This window comes from Eublepharis macularius, chromosome 10, assembly GCF_028583425.1.
Source record: "Eublepharis macularius isolate TG4126 chromosome 10, MPM_Emac_v1.0, whole genome shotgun sequence".
Classification (NCBI taxonomy): Eukaryota; Metazoa; Chordata; class Lepidosauria; order Squamata; family Eublepharidae; genus Eublepharis; species Eublepharis macularius.
The window spans coordinates 32531234-32558475 of NC_072799.1; the positions used below are offsets into that span (position 1 = coordinate 32531234).

General features: G+C 42.0%; 2 protein-coding genes across 2 annotated transcripts; both read left to right on the forward strand.

The window, feature by feature from the left end:
- On the forward strand, positions 1 to 15149 carry RRH (retinal pigment epithelium-derived rhodopsin homolog). Its single transcript, XM_054989876.1, has 7 exons — positions 1 to 969; positions 3847 to 4037; positions 5451 to 5550; positions 7748 to 7901; positions 11275 to 11443; positions 12479 to 12657; positions 15047 to 15149. The coding sequence occupies exons 1-7, from the start codon at positions 864 to 866 to the stop codon at positions 15147 to 15149; spliced, it is 1002 nt and encodes a 333-aa protein (XP_054845851.1). The 5' UTR covers positions 1 to 863.
- Positions 15150 to 16802: 1653 nt separating this feature from the next.
- LRIT3 (leucine rich repeat, Ig-like and transmembrane domains 3) lies at positions 16803 to 27015 on the forward strand. Its single transcript, XM_054990711.1, has 4 exons — positions 16803 to 16918; positions 20151 to 20626; positions 23477 to 23782; positions 25940 to 27015. Exons 1-4 carry the CDS (start codon positions 16803 to 16805, stop codon positions 27013 to 27015), a joined length of 1974 nt encoding a protein of 657 aa, XP_054846686.1.
- Positions 27016 to 27242: the final 227 nt, after the last annotated feature.

The window sequence follows — 27242 nt, forward strand, 5'->3', positions numbered from 1 at the left end:
GCTAAGAAATTATGTTGTGCCTACTGGCTCCCATTAAATTTTACAGGTTGGATCCAGTGCAACATTTTCACTTGTGCTAGAGCTCTTGAGCAAGTGGAAACCCAAGAAAAAAGTCCACATATTTGCTGGTGCTGAGGCAAATATCTGTCTATCTGTTCAGTAGAATGGCATTGGGCCATCCTGTTGACAGAGGAAGGCTTAATTTTTTCCCCATTTACTTGATTTCTAATGCAAGCCGCCCCCCTGTTCTTATGGGGGGAAATGAGTAGGCACTGTATACCTATATGTTTTCCTTTTCAGGAAAAATAACAGTGTGTGTATGTTGCATTAAGAAAATGTGTGCTTGGGTGGGGCGGGGGGGGAATGGGTTGTTTTTGCCCTTGACTGTGTCTTTAAACAAAAGTGTTTTTTTTTTACTTTGGGGTTTTTCCTTTTTTTTTTTTTTTTTTGCTTAACCGCTTATTGTGAGCATCTTGGCAGTTTTGACAATTCTGACCAAAGCCAAAATCTAATCCTTGCCATTTTGGGCAACATTTTAAAGGGAAAAAAATCAGTACAAATTGTGGGGCATGTGCGACTGCTAATCTCTTTAGTAATAAAGCTATGATGCATAAGCATCTTGTTAAAAACCAACGTGGCTCAGTACGGCTCTTTGTTGAGTTAACGAGCCTTTGCCTTTCATAGGCTGGGAATGTAAACCCCTTTGCTCTTATGTCTAAATCCTGCTGGGAACCTTTCAATGCGGAAGGGCTTCTCCAGGTTTGCAAGGGAAGGAATTTGTCTGAAAAAGCTTGCTGTGTTCTTTGAATGGCCTTTTTGCGAGCTGCATCTGCAGGGGCATTCCCTACTTTCCTTTCCCTGCCATGTTTCTGAATGATTCTGCTAACTCTTCAGAAAGAGAACACGGACCTCATTCAGCTTTTACCCAGGCTGAGCACAACATAGTCGCGGCTTATTTGATTGCAGCAGGTATGGATGTTTTAACCAAATAAAAATGGGATTTAAGACTTGAATTGAAGCATTTTGTGTTAACATCAGTGCAGTTCTCCCCACCAAAAACCTGTCAGAGTTGTTTTTCCTCTGTTTGTGTAAGATTTAGAAAAATCATATATATGAGGTTGCAAAATATAAAGCTGTAAACAAACAGCTGTTGGTTGTGAATTTTTAGAGAGATGAATTTGTTGTCAGGGTGCAGAAAGAAATGCTGCCCGATATTCAGAGGGGCTTACTAAGGGAACTGATTTTTTTATTGCTCCAGGGGATCTGTTCTGTTACATTCCACAAATTTTGGCATAAATCAGAAACAATATTAGTACTGGTTTCAATGCTGCATTGACTTTTCTGTTTGTCAAGTGTATAGAATGAGGTCTGGTGACTGAAAGGATGAGAAGAGAATGCTAGCTTTTTTACATTCCCATCTGCCTTGATCTTTATTTTGGGGCCAAGGACCTCCAAACAGCCGTGGTGTGTTCAAGAAATAACGAAACGAGAATATCTAATATGTTTGCTCAAAGAATATGTTAGTGGCTATTTTAATGTGTGACCCATTTCTCCTGTTCAAATTTGTACCTGGGAAGATTTCCACCCCCCTCTCTTGTGTGCAAAGATGCTTTTTCAGTCTGACTAGCCTAATATGTGTATGCATCCGATGACAGATGTTAGACTTGCAAGAGAGGAAGACTTCTCATTTGCCAAACACTTTAAGGAATTTTAAGACCTATCTGTATACAAACTTTACAAATGAAAGTCTGTACTGATGTAGCTGGATGAATTCCATCATGGTGGTCTTAGTACAAAGAAGAGGTTTGAGACTTCAAGCATGCCAAACATTGGTATGAGCATTTACGCTGTTGCCTCTGGAAGCAAAATTTGCCTCTCAAAAGAATACACGAACCTGCGTTATACTGAGCCAGACTACTCATCCATTGTCTACTCTGATCAGTGATGCGTCTCAAGCCCCCCCCCCTTTGCTATATGACATTTTAACTGGAGCCATCAAAGATTAAGCCTGGGATCTTCTGAATAAAAAATAGTTGACTGTACCACTGAGATGCAGCTGATCACATCTGTCTCTTAACTGGAACAAGAGATGTGTTGAAGTTTTGTTTTATGAACTAAGAGTATCCAGTATCCAGAGTATCTCAGTATTCTGAGAGCTGATAATTTTTACTTACCTATTAGGTATGCCAGTGTATCCTGTTTTAGTTTTCCTTTAAAATATTCTCAAAGAAAAAATATCATTAGTGTTAGGTTTTTTCCCCAAAAATGGTTTTTCCTTGTAATGACAGTTTTGCAAGTGTTTCAAACACTTTGAGATGTGTGGCCCTCAGTTTGTTTTGCCACAATGAAGTGATCAGTATTCTAAACTGATTAGAGTGGTGAACAAGCGGTTGAAATTGGCTCAGACCCACTTTATGAAGTTGGGGCGCTGAGGGAAGGGGCTTGATGGATAAGCAAAGCTAGTCTCCTACTGACATACATTGTTTTTAAAGTACCCTGATCCCAGACAATTTAGGAATTTAAACACAATAATAAGCATTTTAAGTAGTTTAAGTAGTAGTATAGTGAACAGGGAACCAGTGTTGCTCTTTAATATTGGAGATGTATTCCCAGTGGTTTATACCTCTCAGCAGCCTATTTACGGCATTCTGAACCTTCTGAACAGTCTTCAAAGGTAGTTCCCTGTACAGCACATTGCAGTAGTCCAGTCTAGATGTGATAACTAGGGTCAAATCCTGCCCATCAAGTGACAGCTGCCAGTGCATATTGCCCCCCCTGCAAAAAGCTGAGCAAAGGTGCGGTGTATTACAGAGGACATGCAAGTTTCCATCTATTACAATGCCCAGATTGTGAGCCTGGTCCTAACAGCAGAGTGTAACCCTGCCCAGAATCGGGCATGATGGGAACACCTACTGGGTACCTGCTTATAACCTTTAAAGACTGGTGTCTCTAATATGGACAGCAATGCAAATCCTGGCCGATGTGTTCCAGACTAAATGCAGTTTCTGAATGCTTTCCGAAAAGTGGAGAGGGGATGAGGTTTTGTGGTACTGTGCAGTTTTCATAAGCAGAAGATCCAGCCTTCAGGCTTCTAGGAATACCAGTTAAAAGAGCACTTGTGTCAGGTGTTGGGAAGACTTTACTCTGCTGTTGGCCTGTGAGAGCTGATGCGAGTCAGAGACCGTATTGAGCTGATTGGAGTCGGCATGTCACGGCTTCATATGATCAAAGCTTTCAGGGTAATTATTGCATGATCACCTTATATGAGCACAGAATATTGGTACACACATTTGCCTTCTTTTGAGCAGAAAGGGTTGTGGAAAGTGCATCCGGAAGCTGCATCCATTTGCAAGACAAAAGGATGCAGTAGAAAATATGTACTTATGACAGCAAGATCAGCATCAGTAAAAAACCAAGATTGTGTTTGTATGTGGCATGATTTATAACTTCACCTAAAAATTTTTTTTTTTTAAAAAAGAAAATTGCCTGTGATAGCCAATGCAACGTAGTCATTTATATACAAGATTAGGTCTGGAAAGACCAAGGTTCGAGTCTAATTGTGCCATGTAATTTGGAGGATGGCCCCTGGCCAGTCATTCTCTTTCAACCTAACCTACCTCACAGGGTTGTTGTGAAGATGAAATGAAAGGACATATGAACTTAGAAAACTGGCAGAATACTAATGGGTTAAATTTGTACATAAACTGTTGAACAATAACTTGATGTGTATGAAACGAGTCTTTGTAAATAGCATTAGACTTCAGCCCAGACTGGTAGAGTGATTTTTTTCTGAACAAAAACCATTTCAGTATTAATGCTCCCTTGCCCTTTTCTGTCTCTCAACAGGAATCATAAGCCTTCTCAGTAACATCGTTGTACTGGGCATCTTTGTTAAGTACAGGGAACTTCGAACAGCAACCAATGCCATTATTATCAACCTGGCTTTTACTGACATTGGAGTGAGTGGCATTGGGTATCCCATGTCAGCAGCTTCAGATCTGCATGGGAGCTGGAAATTTGGCTATGCAGGCTGCCAGGTACTGAGGCATTAGAAATTACAAGGCAAAGCATGTTCCCATCGGGCTGTGAAATTTGCTGGAAGACTTTAGGCCAGTTAGTTGCGCTCAGCCTGGCCTTCCTCACAAGATTGTCATGAGAATAAAATGGAGGAGAGAAACTTGTAGACCACCCTGAGCTCTTTAGAAGAGTGGCGAGAGAAAAGAATGAGCAATGCTTGGAGATGCACATTGGACTTGAATAATTGGTTAATGTGCCAGTTGAAAGAGGGACCTCCTACCAGTATGACATAAAATTGCACTGACCTGGGATTAATCCTTTTGCATCTTTGAAATCAAGCACTATAAAGTTACAATTATTGATAATATGGGTCAATGTTCTTCCAGCATATGAGCATAACACACAAGGTTTCTGTATTTTAGGTTTGCTGATTTCAGCACACTTGATTGCTGCAAGGTAAACACTGGACCAGGTGACCCTGAATACTTGGAGGGGGGCACCTCCATTTTTGTACGATAGGGTTCCATGAATGAGAAATGCAGGAAGTATGCATTTAAAATGGGGAATGAGTGCCTCTCATTGTAAAATAATGCACAGAGCTAATCTTGCCACTAGGTGGTTCCCTAGGGTAGCACTTTTAGGGCAGGAAAAGGCAAAAAGGATTTTCACTTCCTGCTCTGCCTTGTACATCCAGCTGTGAGGGTTATTAGGGGTGAGTTATTGGGATGAAATATGGCTGGAGTGGGAAGCCCTGAGGCCACTGGTGAACGTGGGGCTAACAGCATCCGTGGGAGAGAATAACAAGGAAATAGGGCTCGATGAGGAGTATGGGGTGGGAGGTTGTCCAGAAGATGTCTGAAGGATACACTATGGGACATAGATGGAAAGGCAGACTGTGATGGCAAAGAAGGGCTTGGGTCATTGGTAGTAAAGAACACAATGAAGGCAAAGAAAGCCCATGCAAGGAAGCTGCTTGGCTCCAGAACCTTGGATTATAACAATACCTTCACTTATATACCACCCTTCTAGATTGATTAGAGCGGTGAGCAGTCAGTGTTGTTATCCCCACAATACAGCTGGGAAGCTGAGGCTGAGAGGAGTGGTTTACCCAGTAGTGGGATTTGAACCAGCAGAGTCCAGCCAATTAACCACTATGATACAGCAGCTCTCTGATTGAAGTGATGGAACATTTTGTTTAGGATGACTAAAGGAGCACCCAGATCATGAATATCAATGGCATCTTGACAACTATATTCTTGATGACATTCATCTGATAAGCTCAGTGATGGTAAAGGTTTATTGACCAGTTAGAAATATAAACATACTGATCATGGAATACACAGCTTTCTTTGTAAAAGTAATGGGAGCGGATTCTAAATAATGAAAATAACACTAATGGGTTAAAATCATAATAAAATCTTCTCCCATTTCAGATCTATGCTGCTTTAAACATCTTTTTTGGAATGGCAAGTATCGGTTTGCTTACTGTGGTAGCAATTGATCGCTACCTGACAATCTGCAAGCCTTGTATAGGTACTGTACTCATTATCCTTGCACAGAAATGCATTTATTTCATTTATAAAACTGAATAGAGGTTTATATGATTTTTTCTCAAGTAAAGCCATGACTTGCTTTTCCATATTCTTTGACTCTGCATATTGCTTGTACTTGATGAGATTAGTCATACACAAATTCTGCTTTTATGCTGTCTTTTAAAAAAGGATCATTATTTGGTCTTTGTAGTCTACAATTGGATAACATATATAGAAGAACTCATTGCTATAAGGATTATCAACTATGGATTGGGAAATTCTTGGAAATTTGGGGCAAAGCTTGGGGTGGGTGGAGCTTGTGGAGGGGAGGGACCTTAGCAGGGTATGATGCCATAGAGTCCGCCCTCCAAATCAGCCTTTTCCTCAGTAGTCTGGAGAACAGGTGTAATTCTGAGAGATCTCCAGGCCCTACCTGGAGGCTGGCTACCTTATTGCTATTAGCGGTTGTCACCAAAAATGTGCAAAGTAATATTTTTAGTGGGGTGGGAAGAGAGTGGGTAAGTAGTCAGGTGTGTCCAGGATCAGCTTCCTGAAACAAAACTGTCCAGAGGAATGGACCCGTCACAGAAAAATAAGACTTCACTCTGGTCAAGAGAATGTCTAATGTTGAGGTCTTCAGCCTTTCCAGATGCAGAGCCCAGCAGACAGCAGCATGGGATCCACCGGGCTGTGTGCACATGACTGTCATGTGTAATAGTCATATTACATCACATGATGGGAAGAGAAGCCAGAGTTAGCCTCAGTAGTGGAAAACAGAGTGAAGACCAGACGGTGTTTCTGTAGTGAGGAAGAAGCCAGCAGCATTCAGAGATACCCTCTCCAAAGCAAATGCTTTCATTTTTCTTCTCTCTCTCCCCACATACTTGGATTAACCTCATACCTGTACCAATCCAATGCTGCTCAACTGTGTTTGTAACACAGCAGAGCCCTCCCACCCATGAAAAGATTGCCTTTCTCAGGGAGAGGGGGCACTGTTTAAAGCAGAGGTGCAAAGTGGGCAGATGGTGCAAGGTGGCTGGATCAGGTGGTGGTAGTGGGGAAGAGCTGGTGAGAGCTCTTGCTGTTGCGGGACTCTCCAAACCTGCATGTTCTAAAAAGAAACCCAGCACCACTAGATGAATTCAGGATGGACCCAGACTAAATTTTCCACTAATTTATGCCAGAACCCCCTTCTTGATGCACCGCTGATTTTTTCCTAATGCCATTCCTGAGCAAATGTCTCCCAGGAGCAGCACTGTGGTTCTATCAATGGCTGTAGGGGTCAGGAGTGTTCTGTTCCGCTAATGGAAGTGCCTTCAATTAACAGAAAATGAATTTGCCTTGCTTCACTGCTGTTCCACTCAGTGTAAATGAAGAGAGGCAGGTGGCTGAATCCTGGGTTCCCAACACACGTGCTCTAGCTTGGGTGGCTATGCTTCTTGTGCTGGAGCCCAAGAGCCCATTGCTGCTTCTCAGTAGAGTGGCAGAGTGGGGATGGGTGGGTGAGTGTTACAGCGATGCAAACCTGCAAGTGATGTCAGCAAGTTGGTGCAATGGTCTAGGATTCTACCAGTTTGGTGTAGTGGTTAAGAGTGGCAGGACTCTAATCTGGAGAATAGGTTTGATTCCCCACTCCTCCACTTGAAGCCAGCTGGGTGACCTTGGGTCAGTCACAGCTCTCTCAGAGCTCTCAGCCCCAGCCACCTCACAGGGTGATTGTCATGAAGATAATAATAACACACTTTGTAAACTGCTCTGAGTGGACATTAAGTTGTCCTGAAGGGCGGTATATAAACAAATATTGTTATGCTGTTATCAAAATTTTGTGGTGTATCTATAGAGTTTTTGCTGGAATCCTAGACTGTCACATCTACATGATGACAGCACTTCTGGGTTTGCTCTGGGAGTGATGTAAAGACCTATTTTTCATTTCCTTGATTCCTACAACTCCTGCCAGTTGCCTGCACTTAGCTGGCCCTAGCTCTAGGTAAAAGCAGCCAAAATAAATAAAACAGCAGCTCTGTAGGCACTCAGGACCCACCACAAGTTGAAGAATACTGACTTAGGGTAAATTTTTACAGAAACCATGTTCCTTACTCCCCCTTTTTAGTCAAATAAAACTTTCAATGTTAAGCTTTTTTTAAAAAAAATCAGAACAAAGTGAATAAATAGAGATAATACTGTGTATTTGACAACAGGTAGAAGACTCACTGCTCGCAGCTACACAGCCATGATTCTTGCTGCCTGGATTAATGCAGTCTTTTGGGCCTCCATGCCTGCGGTGGGTTGGGCGAGCTATGCCCCAGATCCAACTGGAGCCACCTGTACTGTAAATTGGAGAAAGAATGACACGTATGTTTTTAAGTGTGGGATATCATTCTCTCTGTGTATCACTTCATAATTCTTACACGGTGCATTGTCTTGGGTAATACCACATTTGTCAGGGAGGGGAACGAAGAAAGAGATGAGGTAGTAAACCCCTCTGCTTTCTCCTCAAAAAACATATGGGCCAGATTCTCATGCAGACTCCCCAGATTTCTTTTTATTTTTTTTTATATAATATTTTTTATTTTTCAATATCTAACATACAAAACTACTACATACATACATAACCTACAAGACAGTAACTACAAAAGACTACAATAGCACAAGGGATGGGAAAGAAGGGAAAAAAAAGAGAAAGGGAAGGAGGGGTGGAAAAAAGGGGAAGGTGACCTACAAACACTAAACACTACATTTCAATGCTTTCCCTTCATACTGCCATAATAAAAAATAGCTTAATAAAATAGTGACGGAGTGGTTGATCATACAAATTACAAATTACAGTTCAAATTAACTTTTTCCCTCCCCTGGGCCTCGGGCGCAATTCCCTCTGCGCAGCTACCGCCGGAGCGCTCATTGCCTCCCCCCTCCCTTCAGGCTTCGAATCCTCTTCTCTTTGCTTGGTGTCTGGTCCAAATTCTGAATTTTTATCCACAAAATCCTTTAGCTGATCTTCCGAATTAATCTTGTAAGCTTTATCTTTATAACTAAACCCGATTCCTTCCGGGAGTAGCCATTTGTACTTTATATCCCGTTCCCTCAAAAGAGCTGCCAACATCTTGTACTTAAATCTTTTCTTCCGCACTAAAAATGGAACGTCCTTCAATATCTTGACTTTATTTCCCAGAAAGTCCAATTCCGCATTGTATGAATTATATAGGATACTGTCCCGGACCCTCCTAGATGAAAACTCGATAACAATCTCGCGAGGCAGCTGCCGCTTCGTTGCATATTTTGAAGATGCCCGACGGACTCCCAAAATGGCACTTTTCACTTCTTCTTTAGTTGCCCTCGTGGGTGTCGCTAAAAGTTCCGAGGCGAGATCCCATAAATTCTCTTTTTCCTCCTCTTTAACATTCTGGAGACGCAAAATGGTTTGTGTTCGCTCCACTTGCAATCCGATCAGCTGATTTTCCACCAACTTTAATTCCCTGTTCGCTGCTCTCGTAAGTGACGCACTTTCCCGGGCAGACTTCTCTGCCCCCCCCCCCCCGCTGCTTCTTTAATGGCTTTCACATCGCTTTCAATTAAGCCCACCCTTTGATCTGTTTCATTCAGCTTGTCAACAAAGGGTTTTATGGCTTCCATAACCGCTCTTTTAACCAGTTCCTCAAGCGTCTCGCCCCTCTGCAAGGCCGCCGTAACTGACTTGCCAAGAGAAGGACTCTGCTTTTTCGCTGCCATTTTAGGGGTGGGGGGGAAACCGCCAATCTTCCGAGACTCTATGAGGGGGGAAAAATCCGAGTCTTCTAACCTTCAGACCCCACCACTCCTCACATGCGCTTGTAGTAACAGAAGGGATTCGCTTACTTGCAGGCTTTTCGCCTAATCCTGCTCCTTGCCGTTTTCCATAGCCCGGCAGCACACTGGGTGCCGCGCTCGTCTGCCGGCCTCCATAGGGACAAACGGGCGATTTACCCCCTGCCTCGATCTGTCAGAGGGCTCTTCCCGCCGCGTCCCGGACTCAGACTCCCTGCCTGAGAGTCTGGGGGCTAACCTTTGCAGATCAGCCGCCCGGCCAGGCGGCTCGGCCGCTTCCTCTCGGACCTGCCGAGAGGAGCGTCCAACATGGCTGCGAAAACGAAAACGAATCTCCAGACTCCCCAGATTTCTGTGTCTTTTGGGGGACAGAGGAGAGAAGAGCATAGGCCACCACACTGACTTCATCTGTTGTGAAGAGAAGAATGGGAAGAATATCACACGTTGCCGTTCTCAGGGTCAGACTGAAATAATCAAAGGCCCACATGGGTTGTTTCTATTACTGTATTCCATTTGAGTAGATAATGCTAAATGGAAAGGGATGGGGAAGAATGCAAGCTAAAACAGGGTGGAGAATGAATGTCTGAGCTTCTAATTGTCAAACAGTCTTTGGCAACTGGGTAGTATGATGCCTGAACCATGCCAACATAGGGAGAATGTTTCCCACTACAATGTATTGTCGAAGGCTTTCATGGCCGGAGAACGATGGTTGTTGTGGTTTTTCCGGGCTGTATTGCCATGGCAATGCCAAGACCACAGCAATACAGCCCGGAAAACCCACAACAACCATCATTTCCCACTACAACTTAGAGCACTCTTTTCTGCAGAAGTTCTTTAAGAATGTTGGCACTTGGTTTTACCTCATGGTTAGCTGCTTGTGTTCATTTTCTGCGTTACCAAACAGAATGATTTCTGTATGGAAGCCGCTCAGGAGGTGAAATGTCTCTCGGATAGTTTATGCTTGTACTCTATCGCTAGCTGCACTGCTATAGCAGCAACTAGTGTTTCAACACAAGCATTACTGTAGTGTGTTGATCCTCCAGGTTTGCTATATGGGAAAGTGCTAGAATTCAGCTTATTAGCAAGGGAAGTTTCACTTTCCCGCTCCAGTTCAGTCTGGCTCTCGCTACCAGCCAGTTCAGCTGAAGGCTTCCTCCTTATTTACTGTTGTCAGTGCTTTGTTTTCTAAAAAAAAAAAAAAAAGCCCATACTCATGATGGTCTCCCCTCTCAGTCCAAGTCCCAAATGCCCCAAAGATGCCAGTACTCCATACCCCCTGAGAAAATGCCCGGTCTGTTATAGTTAAAGTTACCTGTTAGCTGTACCAGTCCCCCTTTCTTGCTGATACTCAAGGCAGATGCCAAAAGTGGAAAATAATGCAGTAAAACCCAGGAAACACATTGAACTACCTCCCTATTCCTTTTATAAAAAGGTCTTCAACAATTCTGTTTTACACATTCTGTGGGGCAACAAGGAATTGGAAGCCTTTCTGGCCTCCTCACGCAGTCCACTCCACCAGGTGGGAAATGCAACAAAAAATACTCAGCTGTGGGCACATGTCAATTTACAGGGTAGCATCTTTTGCTCAGGTGGTTGCTGCCGTCACAGTGCAGCAGTGTTGTGCCTCTGGGCACACAATTTAGCAGACACATACATCAGCCACATAGGGTAGAGGTCCCCCATGAAGGTGTTGGCTCACTCCGTTGATCCCTTCATGTGACTTCAGATGGGTGGCATATCCTCTGGCAGCCAAGTGGAGCCTAATGAGTGTTTGAACTAGGAGTTTTACAATGTTGGTGCAATTGTGGGTTTTAGTACCAAAAAGTCAAAATTCTGTCAATATCTTACATGTTCGTTCTCAGCTGACAATAAGAGACAGCATTTTTCAGTTATTTCCATTTTGTTTGTATTTTTAAACTTTCAGATCCTTTGTTTCCTACACCATGTCTGTAATTGCTGTTAATTTTGTCATCCCGTTGTCAGTCATGTTTTACTGTTACTACAATGTTTCAAAAACCATGAAGCAGTACCCTGGACACAATGGACTAGAAAGCCTCGACATAGACTGGTCTGACCAAGCTGATGTAACCAAGGTATGGTCATTTGGACAGTTCCTTTTCATAGACATCGCCTGAATATTGTTTCTGCATGGATATTCTTGTATGGAACCTCACACACCTCTATGGTCACCCGACTCACCTCAGTATTCTGAAAAGTCCTCCCGTCACCCCTACTTTCCTCTCTTGCCTCTCTGATGCAAATCGTAAGCCTGTGGTCCAGGAGTGTGGTTTTCTGTGATCTGTGCCATTCCTAGCTGACTGAATATTAAACATTAAGGTAGGGGAGAGACGAGTTCCATTCTGAGGCGCTTGAAGGTGCCACTGACCCTGGAGTACCTGAGAAATGAAAACAAATCCTGAATAGACTTTTTCCTCATCCAAACTGTACTTTATCTCAAAAACATGACAGCGTTTTCTAGCTGAACTTATGAATGAGTACAATGCAACCCAGCAGAGTTCATATATTCATTAGATTTTGTCAGCATTCTAGTAGTTTATACAAATTTTGAAAAGCTGTTGAAGAGGGAAAATATTAAGTTTAATACAGCCTGTATAAGAACAGATGATGAAATCTAGTTCTACTAACAAGTACTGTCTTAACCATTGGAGCTTTTATATGTATGGAAGAATTTAATGTGAACAATTCTGTTCACTTTTTAGTTCTACCCATAGGCTCAAATGCTTAAATATTTCTACATCCCCAATCCTAAAAATATCTGTTCTAAATAAGATCAATTGAAATTAATGCTAGTTTAAGACAAAAAAAGAAATATTAGATAGCCAGCTCAAGGTTGACTCAGCCTTCCATCCTTCCAAGGTCAGTAAAATGATTACCCAGTTTCTTGGGGGTAAAGTGTAGATGGCAAACCACCCCGTAAAAAGTCTGCCAAGAAAATGTCGTAATGCGACATCCCCCCGTGGGTCAGTAATGACTTGGTGCTTGCACCTTTCCCTTACCTTTCTCTTAGATAATAGAGGACTGAGGAATTGATTAAATAAATGTATTTTTAAAATAGAAATGAAAATATCTGTGACATTGTAACAATCTCATTTTCTCTTATTCTACAGATGTCTGTTGTTATGATTTTAATGTTTCTGCTGGCTTGGTCTCCATATTCTATTGTATGTTTATGGTCATCTTTTGGAGACCCAAAGAAAATTTCCCCAGCCATGGCAATCATAGCACCACTCTTTGCCAAGTCATCTACATTCTATAATCCCTGTATCTATGTCATTGCAAACAAAAAGTAAGTGATCCTTTGGTTGGGTGGGAGTATATCACAAGTGGTGGAAATCCTTTGTCACAGCTACAATTGATGTTTGTGTATTCTTGGGTTGGAGAATTCCTGGAGATTGGGGTGGAGCCTAGGGAGGGCAGACTTGGGGGAGGGAGCTCAGGAGAGATATCATGTCACAAAGTTCACCTTCCAATGCTGCCACGTTCTCAATGGAAACCTATATCTGTAGTCTGTCGATCAGTTGTAATGCTGGGAGATCTCAGGAAACTTGGAGGTTGGCAACCTTAGTTCTTTGGGGGTTGTGGGGAATGATCTGGAACTGGTGGTGAGCAGTGCAATGGCCAAGTTTCCAGATGACACAAAATTATACAGCATGGGGAAAACCAAGGCCAACTGTGAAGAACTCCAGGAGGATCTCCGCAAACTGGGTGAGTGAGCAACAGTGTGGCGGATGAAGTTCAGTACAGATAAAATGATGACGAGGCATGCTGGATTAAAAAAATCTCAACTTTTTAAGTACATGTAATGGAGTCTGAACTTGCCAAGAGTGAGAAGGAAAGGGGCCTTGGGGTCACAGTGGTTAGTTCAGTGTAAGTGTCAACCCAATGTACTGCAGCAGTGAAAAAGGCAAACTTTATACTGTGGAGAAGAAAATTGATTCATTTGAAATGCGGTGCTAGAGGAGAGTTTTGCAGATACCATGGACAGCCAAAAAGACAAATAAGTGGGTTCTAGATCAAATCAACTCTGGATTCTCCCAAGAAGCTAAAATGACAAAACTGAGCCTATTGTACTTTGGTCACATTATGAGAAGACTATACTCTCTGGAAAAGTTAATAATGCTAGGAGAAGTGGAAGGCTGTAGGAAAAGAGGAAGACCTAAAACAAGATGGCTTGACTCATATAGGGGAGTATTAGGAAAGGGACTGAAAATAAAATGGCCAATATTATAATAGATCTATAGATCTGTGGTGCATGCCACATGTGCATGCACCACATGTTTACTGTATCTTAAAAGGGACATTGCAGAGCTGGAAAAGGTACAGAAGAAGGCAACTAAGATGATTAAGGATTGGAGAGCCTTTCCTGTGAGGAAAGGCTGAAGAGTCTGGGACTTCTCAGTTTAGAAAAGGGATGACTATGTGGAGACTTGATAGAGGTTTATAAAATTATGCATGGGGTAGAAAGAGTAGACAGAGGACATTTTCTCGCTTTCCCGAAATATTAGAACTCAGGGATATCCGATGATAGTGATGAACCCCTGAATACCAGTGCCAGGAGGCAACATCAAGGGGAGGCCTTGGCATCTATGTCCTGTTGTTGGCCCTGGACTAGATGGATCTCTGGTCTGATCCAGCAAAGCTGCTGTTGTGGTCCTATGACACAACAAGCTACCCTGACAAAATCATTTAGAGTAACAGCAGGATATTTATATCCCATCTTTCTTTTTTCCCAAATGGAACAATCAAGTGGCTTACAAGTAAGAACTGGTAAAAAGGTGCTGTGCCTTGGTTGGAGAGGGAAGGGTCTGGGTTGCAGTTGGCTAAGCAGGCTGAGAGATGGGGCCTTGTTCTCTCTCAAAAGACTTCTGAAAACACATTTTAAATGCCTTTGCAAAGGCTGCTGCAGCTGGATTTGACAAAGCCTTGTCATGCTTCAGGGGTCAGAGCAATCAGCAACCCATCAGTCAAAGAATCTGGAAGGAGAAATCTCAAGCATTTCCTATATGACTCCTGTGAAAAGAACACGAGTCTCTTTTATGCACATCTCACATAGCTGAATAGGACTCCTGCAGGAGTAGTTACCTCTTTTCACAGGATCTTCAAATTGTCTTAATTGTTGCCTGCTCTACTCCATGTTTCTTTTCCACAACTGCGACATTCTAGTCTTAGCATTTTGCTCTTTCCTGCCCTTTCCTTTCATCATTCATTGACTATTATAATTTGAAAATCCTTAAATGCGTACCAGTGTTTGTAACTGTAGTTTGTTTCCCCCCTCTTTCTGCCTCTTTACTGTTATGAGGAAATATGTATGGTTTATAGTTGAAGGTCAAAATATCATACCGCCTTTTTTTAAATGACAAATTCTGTGTGATTGTTTTAGAAAGTGTAGGAATGTACCTTAAATCCTTCTGAACCCATGAAGTTGCTTTATACTAAGTCTGACCATTGGTCCATCTGCTCAGCCTTGTCTACTTTGACTGTCAGCAGCTCGCTGGAGTCTCAGGTAGAAATCTTTCATGTCACTCTTTTCAGCATCCTAACTGGACATGCTGGCGATTGAACCTGGGACCTTCTGTGTGTCAAGCAGATGCTCTACCGTGGAGCCATTGTCCCTCCCTGACACTTTTGGATGGATTCCCATTGTCCAACAACAAAAACTTCTCTTCTTGCTGCAGGTTTCGAAGGGCCATCCTTGCTATGGTTCGATGTCAGACTCAACAAGAGACAACTATCAACAACTCTTTGCCAATGAGCGTGTCTCAAAGCACGATTGCTTAAGGATGCTGCCAGAAAACACTCACACTATCTTTTTTTGTTCATATCTTTTGCATGTGGTCTCCCAGGAAAGAAAAGTGTGATCTATTTCATGGACAGCTGAGTGTTGTTTTGTAATAACTTTGCCTCCCATCAAATGAATCAATGAGCTTGATCAGATCAATGTGTGAAGCTTCCTTATATGGAGTCAGACCATTAGTCCACCTTGTTTAGTGTTATCACCACACTGGATGTTTGGTAGCTGTGGTGATACCACCATCTCTTTTCCTTGCCATATGGGAGGCGGAAGTTCTTGTTGACATTGTGCTGGCTGCTACCAACAGTAGCATTGCACCCTTTGTTTAGCCCTTTGTGCAACTGCTTAGAGTTACGCTGTTAGGAAGCATTTCTACTACTAGGATCAATCCATTAGAATGCCATTTCTAAACTTAAATGACTTTAAAAAGAGTTTAGACCAATCTCTGGAGGATAGGTTTGTCAATGGCTACTGGCACTTCCATTGTGCCTGGCATTGTACCTTTGAATATCAGTTGCTGTGGGATAATAAAGGAAACTTTGGCATGTGTCCTGCTTTTAGGCCTTCTGGTTGGCTATTGTAGGAAACAGGTAGCTGAACTAGACAGACATTTGATCTGATTCAGCAGAAATGCTTTAATATTCTTAGCATCTATAATAAAGCAAAATCAAGACTAAGTGTTTATACTTTTATTCTTTCCCATCTTCATATCTAAAAGATTTTGTACCCATCAAATTAAAGGAATTATGATCGAGGGAAGAAAGACAATAAAAGCAAGCATGTAAGCTTATTTAATGTATATAATTGTGTATACTCATATCTCCTTTCCCCAAAGGTAGCCAAATAGTGGAATTGATTATACTTTCTGTCAGCAGGTTGTGTTGGCTTCATTGTTACTAACCACATTGATCTCCATTGAAAACAATACTTTTGAAATTATGTAATTAGAGCTAATAGGTAATTTGTGCTGAAAAGGAAATATCTGATTGTTTTGAAAAGAAGAGCATAGGCTAAACTGTTTAAGTTGGAGGCAACCTTTCAAGATTATTGTGCTCAGTTGTTATTGGTGCCATCGGCTGCTAATTTTCAGTACACTTCATTAAATGCTGACTGTGACTTTTTAAATTTTGTGTGTTTTCATCTGTATATTCATAATGCTAATTCAGCCATTCTTTTGAAATAAATAAGGTTTTTAAAAATAATACATGTGCAAGTCATGTAAAGTATTTCCATGTCTGGACTGCTGCTTTTGTGTTTTTGCAACTAAATATATGCGACTTTGCATTGTACAGTCATTCAAACGATAGATCAGATGCTTCAATAATAAAAAGGGTTCTTATATGTTTCACACCACAATTGTAAAGTACTTTTAATTTCAGTATTTAATCTGCTGTTGAAGGAATCCTGCTTCAAAAGTCCGCAATTTAAAAGTAATATATTCCACATTGTACACAGCATAGAACAAGCAGATCCATTGCAGTATACTTTTAAAGGTTAAGTAACTGCAGATCTTGGCTAATCTGGTATAATCTGTGCTTACTGAATGGCTGCCTACATTCACCGACATAGCACACGGTGAGAGTGTTTGGGAATAAAAGATTTTACATTTTTGGAACTCTCCACTGTGCTGGATGGAAGTCATGTATCTGATCACTGCTGTTTGCATCATGATAAGCTTTTGGGAAGAAGTGGACAGTTTCTGTCCTTCTCAATGCACTTGCATTTATCACGGCAGAAGCGATGGCTCTGGAACAAGGTAGGTTGTTACTCATGGTAAATGTTATATAGCTGACGAGATTTAGAATGGCAAACTCTAAAGTGCAAACCATGGCACATCAGTTGCTTAGCAAATCAATTACTGTGCAGCACCAATATATCAAGAGAGGTGTTTGTGTTTTTGCACAGCCTTATTGTGAATGACATGCATGGACCAGGGTAGGTCACCACAAAATCTTAATGGACAGTATACAGTAGTTACAGGTCTGAAAATGCAGGGGAAAGAAATGTACCTGTAACATCATAACAACAACAACATTTGATTTATATACTGCCCTTCAGGATGACTTAACGCCCACTCAGAGCGGTTTACAAAGTATGCTATTATTATCCCTGTAACAGAACACCCTATGAGGTGGGTGGGGGTGAGAGTGCTAGAAGCTGTAACTGCCCCCAGGTCACCCAGCTGGCTTCAAGTGGAGGAATGGGGAATCAAACCGATTCTCCAGATTAGAGTCCTGCACTCTTAACCACTACACCAAACTGGCTCTCACTCCAAACTGGCTCTTCATGTATCTTCCAGCAATGCCTAGCATTCACAGGCTGATTTTAGCTTTCATTGCACGTTTTTATAGTACAATTAAAGTATCTAGACAAGGGCAGCATTCAGCTGAACCTTAGCTGCTGTAAGACATGGGGAGGGCTGGAGCTCAGCACCTCTCAGCATACTTCTGTGCAGAAAAGAAATAAAAATAGTGCCAAAAGAACTCCACTATCTAGCCAATTTTCTTCTGGCTGATCATACAGTAGGGAAGTCTGATTTCACAAGGGAAAAATATGAATGTATTCAGAACTCTTAACTTTTCCATTTTCTCCTGGGGAAAACATAACTGTCAGACGCGATTGTGATGTAATCCTGCTGTCCACAAATGAATGGGCAGGTTATTCTGCAGTTTCTGGATCTGGCCTAGAAAAATTGGTGCCAGGCAAGTTTTTTGGAAATGTGGTGGATTTTGTGTCCCCACAACACCTAGTTGCAAGTGTGATATGGATAATTTGCAGGAGCCGACTGTATCAATAGGATGCTGATCTTTTTATTGCACATTTTTGTTATGTTTTGTTAATTGTATCCAGTGTTTGATTGAAAGGGGGGGGCAGGGGTTGCAGCTGAGATTTAATAACCCCACAAAAAAAATTCCCACCTGTCAAAAAGAATGCTTTTAAACTCACAGTTCAATATTTGAAGTAAAATTTCGTTGATGTTTGGAACTGATAAACCCAGTTACAGGTATATGATGAGAACTGTGCTATTTCCAGAGCATGTGAAAACCGTCACTTCAGGACTTTGTGACATTCCCCACCCCCCGCCCCCTCTAAAGCCAGATCTAAAGAGTTATGCAAGTTTTGGCTATCTGGCTAGACAATTCTTCATTTTTGCATGCTCTGTCTCTTCTTTCCAAATGCGCTGGCTGGAAAGAATAAAATGTGAATTCAAGTCAAAATTCAAGTCCCTTCAGAAAATGCTTATAAATTCATGTACAGTTTTTCTTAAGGTTCATTTTTAAAGTTTGCATTCATATGGCTGTAGTTTTTACAGAGGCTCTTGTGTTTATACAGAACTACTATTAAAGTTTCATTTTCACCATTTATTGAAATAATCCTGTGGTGACCCCATTAGGGTTTCTCTGGAACAAGTAGGTTGAGACTCGTGGAATTAATCTTTGTACACCGAACCTACCATATGTGCAGTTTCCATAGGAAGCTACTGTAGCCTCCTGACCTTAGAATCCTGTATGGGAGGTGGGCAGCATAATCCTCAACAATATGTTGAGAAGATAAAATTTAATGTCTAGCTGTTACTCAAATGTGTGTTTTATTGTGCTAACGATAACAGATGTCTTAAGGATGTGACATGCACGGAGAAACGTTTGTATGAAAATTGGATTAAAATGAGCTGTCTGCTGCCTATGCTACTGAATTCCCTGCTGAAACAGCTATCTCAGACCAGAAAAATAAAAGAAATTAATAAGTAGATCTGTAGGCTGTGAATCAGGTGGGAGATTTTGCCTTTCCTCCAAGGAATTTAGGATGGTACATATAGCACCTTTGTTTAGCACCTCACAGTTCCTTGTCTGGCACTATCCACTATACCACACTGGCTCTCTAGGTATTTTTTCATACTCAGTGTCTCTTTCTAGCAGGATAGCCATGCTACTCTTTAGTGAGAAGGAGTCTCACTGGAATCTTAAGCACTGCCTCTGTTCTTGGCACTGGGTAGATTGAGTTTGCACACAGTGTAAGAACATAAGAAAAGCCCTGCCTGATCAGGCCAGTGGTCCATCTAGGACAGTGTCCTGTCTCATGCAGTAGCCAGTCACTCCAGAGGGCCAACAACAGGGCAGAGAGGCCCTTGTAGCAATGATATTCAGAGGTCTCCATCTCTGAATGTGGAGGTTCTTCAGTCACCATGGCTGGTAGCACGGGTGGTGGACTTCCTAGCCCTCTGGTTCTATGACTATGAAAAGTGTTAATATATTCACCATCTTGCAGTGAAGAGGGAATCTGGCAAAAATACGTTCACTTTGTATTTCACATTGTAATTATGAAAAAGCTTTTATTTTCTCATTATGTATATCACTTCAAAATGTCAACTTTTTAATTTGTGGGGTAGAAATACTGAGGCAAATTGTTCTAATATACCGGACCAATGATATCTACTTCAGTTTTAGAGTTCTCATTTCATCCTTTGAAGATGTCTTTCTTAATTCACTGTCATTAACCCTGAGGCAATACTGACACTGTTCCTTCCTTGAATGGGCAAAGTCAGTGTATGGTCAAGGGACCACATCAATCCACCAAAGCCACATTTCAAAGAAGACTGTATGTATAAGCAGAGGTGCTGTGCTTACAGTTGTAACCTGTTTGCAGTTTGTGACACAGACCTTCCTGAGGCTGAAGAAGAAGCCTTTTAAACTGGCCTCTCTCTTCAGCACTGGGAACTGTTATGCCATAAATAGCAGACAATGTTCTGCCTGCCTCCCATTCATGTACATTCTTTCTTTGGATCATGGCATCATATCTGCCAGTTTGCTCAACAGATTCAGTGGTTTCATTAGAGTACCAGTCTTCTAGATTCTAAAGGCTGGGTTAGGACTGAATGCAGTATAAGAGCCATATATTGTTTGCCACGATGGCATGCCTTTATTATTGGATGTTGACAAAATGGAAAAAAACCACAAGTGATTAAAAGTTTTTTCTTTCTTTGACATTAGGTCTGTACTGTGTAATGATCCTGATATGTTTGAGATCCCTGTCAATGTTCCTGTGGACACCGTAAAACTACGGATAGAAAAAACAGTGATAAGGAAGATCCCAACAGAAGCATTTTACTACTTGGTGGATCTCAAATACCTGTGGCTCACCTACAACAGTGTAGCTAACATTGACACGAGCAGCTTTTATAATTTAAAACATCTGCATGAGTTGCGCCTTGATGGGAACTTGCTGTCAAGTTTCCCTTGGGAATCTTTGGCCGAAATGCCCAGTTTAAGAACCCTTGATTTGCACAACAATAAAGTGACCAGTATTCCAGCGGAGGCTGGCAAGTATCTGAGAAACCTCAATTACCTGGACATATCCAGCAACAAATTCACTACCTTGCCATCAGACCTCATGGATATTTGGCCTCCTTTTTCTGAAGCAGCATCAGCCAGAAGCATTGACTTAACAACCCAGAGGGTTGTATTAGGTAAGCCTTTAAGTACTTTGGATTTCTTACTCTGAACTCTGTCAGCTGGAGGGTATTTAGGGGAAGCCCTGGCCTACGGGATGATCCAACTGCCCACTTTCTTCCACTGTTGAAAAAAAGTGCTGGGCATACATTTGCTATGTTTATTTAGTTTTAGTGGTGGACCCTACCCCTGTCTCACCACCCTGATAAGCTTTCCTCCAGCCTAAGGAGCCTTCCTCCATCTTAAGTGGCTCTTCAGTTGCCACTGAAGTTGGACAAAGGATCCTTGGAGGACAGCTGGGTCCATCCCAGTATGTGTTGTTGTTATTGTTGTTAATAATATTTACACCATTTATTTATTTTGTACATCATTATTGGGTCCTTGCTCAGGCATATCTCTCAAGATGGCATATATGATTATCCCTTTATTTTTTAATCCTTGCAACAGTTGGAGGTAGGTTGGGGTGAGCGTCTGGTACAAGGTCACCCAGTGAACTTCACAGCAGAAGGGGGATTTGCTCTTGGCGTCTCCCAGATCCTGGCTTGAAACCCTAACCACTAGACAACACTGTCTGTCAAGTTTCTCCTCGTGCCAGGCAGGCATCTTAAAACAAGAATGTCAGACTATGATACGGAGACCTGGGTTTGAATTCCCCATCTGCCGGGGGAGCTCACTGGGTGACCATGGGCTATTCATACACACTCAGTCTAACCTGCTTCACAGAGTTGGTGTGAAAATAAATTGGAAGACAGGAGAAATATGTAAGCCACTTTGGGTCCTCCTCACTCAGGAGAAAGATGGTGTATACATGAAGTAAATAAATAAATACACCACATAGCAGCACATTTGTTTGTGGACAACTGATGTGCTCAGTTGGTACATTAGTCCCCTGACCAAAACTCCTGCATCACAGTAGCCTGTTATTTTCAAGATTCTCGTGGGAAATGATCTGAAACACAAGCTTCAGGAATGCATGGCTACAAAGTCATGGATTTTGATATTTTGAACTCTTCCCAAGTTACCCTTGGGATTTCCAAAGGCATTTTAGGCAATACAAATGAAAGCTCGAAAGAGGACACTGTTCTTTTAGAGTCTGAATTGAACACCAATTTTGACAATATCCCACTTATAAAGGACTTTAAATATTTTCCATTTAGCAGTAGCTTGATTATTCCCTCCAGCTGCCTTCCCATAATTTACTGCTGCTAATCTGGATTCACTATTAATTATGGTCCTTGCAAATTATATGGCTTTGCATACATCTTTGGAAATGTTCTTGCCTAGAAACATTTCTACTTCTCAAATAAAGGTCGACAGCAGAGGTCTGGGAAGTAGCCCCTATACCATGCAATATTTCAGGTTTGAAAGATAACATGGCACACAGTCCCCCTTTAAGAACTCACTCATTCAATTAATTGGCAGTGGCAGGACTTCATGACCAGAATATCTTCTCTCTCTCTCTCTCTAGTTTCTCTTGTTGTTTTTGAATTTTTCTACCTGGCCCTTTGGCAACCAATATCCAGCCCAGCAAAGATTAACAGCATTACATGATACCAGTTCCTCATCCTGGTTTCCTTGCCTTACCAAAATCATTTCCTGCAATGCAAAAGGAAAGAAGGGAGTCTTCCTGTAACACACCCCTGGATATTTCAAACAGAGGGAAAGAAAGGTAAAATGAGGACAGGCCCATGCAACTGTGCCACCGTAATCTTCCACTGCTTGTAGATTTGTTGTTAGGCAATGACTTCCCATGTCTTTCTCCCCACCTTCTGCATTAGGCCCTCATCAATGTGGTTCCCTGATAAGACTAGTCTCCAAGTATGGGACCCCTTGTCCTATGTCATCATACCACACCCTGAACATGAACATACAAACAAAGCAAATCTTCATGCGAAGCCCTTTATCAGGAATTTTATACACCTTCCAAACAATTGAAAACATTTATTTACTTACTTTATGTATAGCCCATCTTTCGCACTGAGACTCAGGGCTGGGTACAGAAATGTACCTCAGACTCAGGAATGAGTAAAAGTAATGTACTTGTGCAGCATACTTTTGGCCTGGACAGCAGTGTTGGTCTGCAGTAGAACAGCAGGTCTGGAGTCCAGAAGCACCTTAGAGACCAACAAGACTTGGGAGCTCAGAAGATGCTGCTGGACTCAAATCCTGCTGTCATACAGTGTAAGACATGCAATGAAAATGTTGTGGTATGGAATTAAATGTGAACCACAAACTACCAAAGACAGGGTCATCATGCTATAAAGGAAGTGGCAAGTGGAATTACAAAGGTAGAAAACAAGGCGGTAAAAGCAGAATAATACCTAGAACAACAGTTGCAGTAGAGTACATTGTAAAGGAACCCTTCTGGACTGCTCCATTCTGCTACGATTCTAATCTCTGCTATAAATTGCCTTCCTGAGCATTACTGTTTTGCACATGCTGTGGAATGACAGAAATGTGGGAGCCTCCCTGACCTCGACAGATGTGCTTCGTCTTTACTTCACATGCATCTTTGTCTGTTGCAATGCATGTCTCAAGTGCACACTGGGGCATGCTACAGATAGACACATGGTGGAAGAACAGTTATTTTTAGACTCTTAAGTCCAAGCTCCTCAGAAAGTTGTTACTGAGTCACAACTTAGAGTATGAGGACAATGAGCAGCAGGCTGCTAACAAATAAAAGGGGCATACCTCTCGGCAATAGGCAAAGGTTCTGAGAGATCCCAGTTGCTGGGCAATTCCTTCCTGTCCCTATCAAGCTGCTTCAGACAAGCTGGATCCTAAAAGTCAAAGCTATTCTGCTACTGTTTTCTACTGCATTGCAGAAATGCTGGAAAGACTATGAGTGTACTGTTTTTCTATTGAAGGTTTGCAGGATAATCCATGGTATTGTGACTGCCGAATTTCAAAGCTCATTGAATTTTCCAAAATCGTGGATCCCACAGTCGTACTTTTGGATCCCCTTGTGGCTTGTAGTGGGCCCGAGAGCCTGGCTGGAATCTTGTTTCAAAAAGCAGAGCTGGAACAATGCTTGAAGCCATCAGTCATGACTTCAGCCACAAAGATTACCTCATCTCTGGGAAGCAATGTTCTGCTACGCTGTGATGCAACCGGATATCCCACCCCACAACTTACCTGGGTTAGATCAGACAACGTACCAGTGAACTATACAGGTATTTAACTGTTCTTAAGAAAAACCAGAAATGGTTCTACTTCATGTAGACCTGTTGAATAATAAGAGATGTCCTAGGTTTGGTCCAAATTTTATGAAAACAGATTGATCTATATTTTGATCCATCATGCAAAGCAATTTTGAAATGGAGGTAACTTTTAGAAGAAGTTTGAGATATGGTTTGGGTGGGTGCTGTCCAAATTAAACTAGTTAAAAAACCAAAATGGTGCTTTAAAGTAGTTCACTGAATCCTACCTTTTAAATATCAGTAACTGCCATTGTTCACAAGTGCTTCCAAGCTCTTTATTTTTTAATACTTTTAAATTATGCAATAAAGTTTCCAAGATAATAAGTCTTCTAGGGTGGCACCTTCCATGGGTTTCTTTTGTATAAGCAGAACTTTTGGGGGGCAGTATTCAACACCAGGATTTGAATACCCGTGCCTTTTGGGGAGCTCTCCTAAGTCCTAACAGGAGAATAGGTAGAAATCAGTGCAGCAGGCACATTTAAAGAAACAAAACCCCCCAAAAAGCACTGTGTATACATACTTGTATTTAAAATGTAACTTTAAAAAATTATCCCCAGTTATTGGATTATCTCTCAATTTTAATCAATCTAACCAATTCATTGACTCATAGTGAAATCCTAAACTGAATTACTCCACTGTAAGCCCATTAATTTCAGTGGGCTTAGACTAGAGTAACTCTGCTTAGGATTTCGCTGCAACAGTTCTTACCAGACAATCAGCGCAATCCTAGAGCGAGTTACTCCAGCCTAAGTCTGTTGATTTCAATAGGATTTCAGTGGAGTAACTCTGTTTAGGATTGCACTGTAAGTCACGCCAAAATAATGGTCTAAATGCTCATCCATACAGCACTTTCCTTTGGTGTTTGTGGCATATAAGTTGGGTTGCCAGGTCCCTATACCTTCCTGGTGGGGGCGGGGTGGACCCGGTATTCACTGGGATGCTGATCTTCTGGAAATGACGTCATTGCGCTGGTGGTAGGAATGCTCCTGCGCTTTGCACAGGGTTGATTCAGCCTATTTGGGATCAGAATGGGCCCCTGCCAATTCAGGAAGTGATGTTGTCGTGCGCCACTGGGAGCGCACTCACTGCACGCTTGCTCGAGTTTCCAACCTCCCGCCGATCACCAGTGATTGGCAGGCAATGGGAAAACTGGGAACCATTGTATAAGTAGCATGGAAGGGTCCCTGGAACAGTGTGATCTCTGTCTTACTATACTCAAAGTAGGCCAAAAGTACCTGCGTTGAGTAAGATTCACCTCTAGGTGACAAGGCAGAGTAGCTTTTGTAAATCACAAGAAATGTATTTCAGTTCTTTTTTTCCTATTCAAGCAAGTATATCTTATTTGACTAATAGAGGAAAACTTACATATTTTACATTGTAGAGCAGGGGTTCCCAACTGTGGTACCCATGGGCACTGTAGCCCCCACTAACCCCATTTCCTGGCACCTGCCAACTGCTTTTAGAAAGTCAATAGGGCCGGGGGGGAGTGCCTGTTGTCTTTCTGGGCTTCTGAATGGCCATTGGAGATCTAATTGGCTATGCAGATTAAAATAATGTTATTTTGCTGGTGTTGGTATTATTCTGTCTTTCACCCCTCTTTCTCGCTCTGTGTGTGTGTGTGTGTGATGTGCCGTCAAGTTACCTCAGATCTTTGGTGACCCTATGAATGAAAGACCTCCAAAATGTCCTATTGTTAACAGACTTGCTCAGATCTTGCAAACTGGAGGACGTGGCTTCTTTTATTGAGTTAAGCCATCTTGTTTTAGGTCTTCCTCTTTTCCTACTGCCTTCCACTTTCCCTAGTATTCCCTAGTATTATTGACTTTTCCAGAGAGTCTTGTCTTCTCATGATGTGACGAATGTAGGATAGTTTTGTCATTTTAACTTCTAAGGAGAATTCAGGCTTGATTTGATCTAGAACCCACTTATTTATCTTTTTGGCCGTCCATGGTATCCGCAAATTGGAAGGGGACACTAAAGTAATAGTTTGCCTCGGCTGTCCAAAACCCTTGGGCCAGCCTGCTTATGACAAATCCATCTTGTTTAAAACATCTTTTTCAAGCTGCAAAATATGTGCTTGCTTCTTTGTGTTCAGGTTATCATTCTATCATGCATTTCTTTCTTTTCCAGTTATTCAAGAAAGTCCAGGAGAGGGTGTTAGATGGTCCATTATTAGTCTAACAGGCATTTCCTACAGGGATGCCGGTGACTATAGGTGTAAAGCCAAAAATTTGGCTGGACAGTCAGAAGGTTCTGTTACTGTCACTGTTGTTGGTGTTGTCACCACAACTCTGTCTCCACAAAAGTATGGGAAGAAGACTGAAACAGAGCCTCAAACTACAACACAGGAAGATATCAAACAAGAATCCTTAAATGCAACCACTGTTGTTCCTACAACATCAACACTTCCCACAACTACAACCACAATGGCTACAACTGTAGGTCTTGCCACAGAAAGAACCACTGAAAAAAAGCAACCCGAGTCTACCCCTGACGGAAGAAAGTATTCCAAGGTAGTTACTGATGGAAACACGAAGCAGCCAGGTGATGTTGATAAGAAGGAAGGTGGTGCTCCTCTCAGTGCAGTAACAGCCACTGAGCAAACTGTTGCAGTAAGAAACTTAAGAGTGATCCCTGAAACTGATGAAAGAGTCACCTTAACATGGAAAACTGTCACTGCCACAACCAGCTCTGCGCTGACTGTATTGTACTCTAAGTATGGGGAGAAAGACATGCTGCCACTCAGCACGGACCCTAGCAAAAATAAAATCACAATAGATGGTTTGGAGCCAGGTATACAATATATGGCCTGTGTCTGCCCCAAAGGGATTCCACCCACCAAAGACCAGTGCATAATTTTCTCCACTGACAGAACTGGCCTTGAAGATGAGTCTCAAATTTCCATTTTGCTGGTGGCAAGTGGTGTGGCCTGTGTGATTATTTTACCATTGATATTTTTCTTACTATATAAAGTCTTAATGCTTCACAGGAAACCAAAATCTACCAGGGAAGCTGACCTTGCTAAAGAGACCTATGTCAAATTTGAAACCCTTTCCCTTAAACCGCGGTCAGTGGGGGCAAGTGGAGAACTCTGGGCTCGTAGAAATACGGAAGAATCAGAGAGACTCCTCCTTTGCTCTCGATCAAGTATGGATTCTCAGATGACTTTCAAAAGTGAAGGTTCAAGGTCAGAGTACTTCTGTTGACTCTGGATATTCAGTGAATATTCTGAAGATATCCGAGGGGGGAAATGTAACTTCAGTTGTTGTGACATTGGACTAGTGCCAGTAATAGAAAGAAACTGAAGTCTTTTTGGTGAGACATGGCAGAAGAAAAGGAAAAAGATGCCTCTTTCAAAAGTCTTAATATTTTGTGACACTTTGTGATTTTGAAGCAACTCTGCCTGATTTATGTTCTAATGTCTTTTTATTAA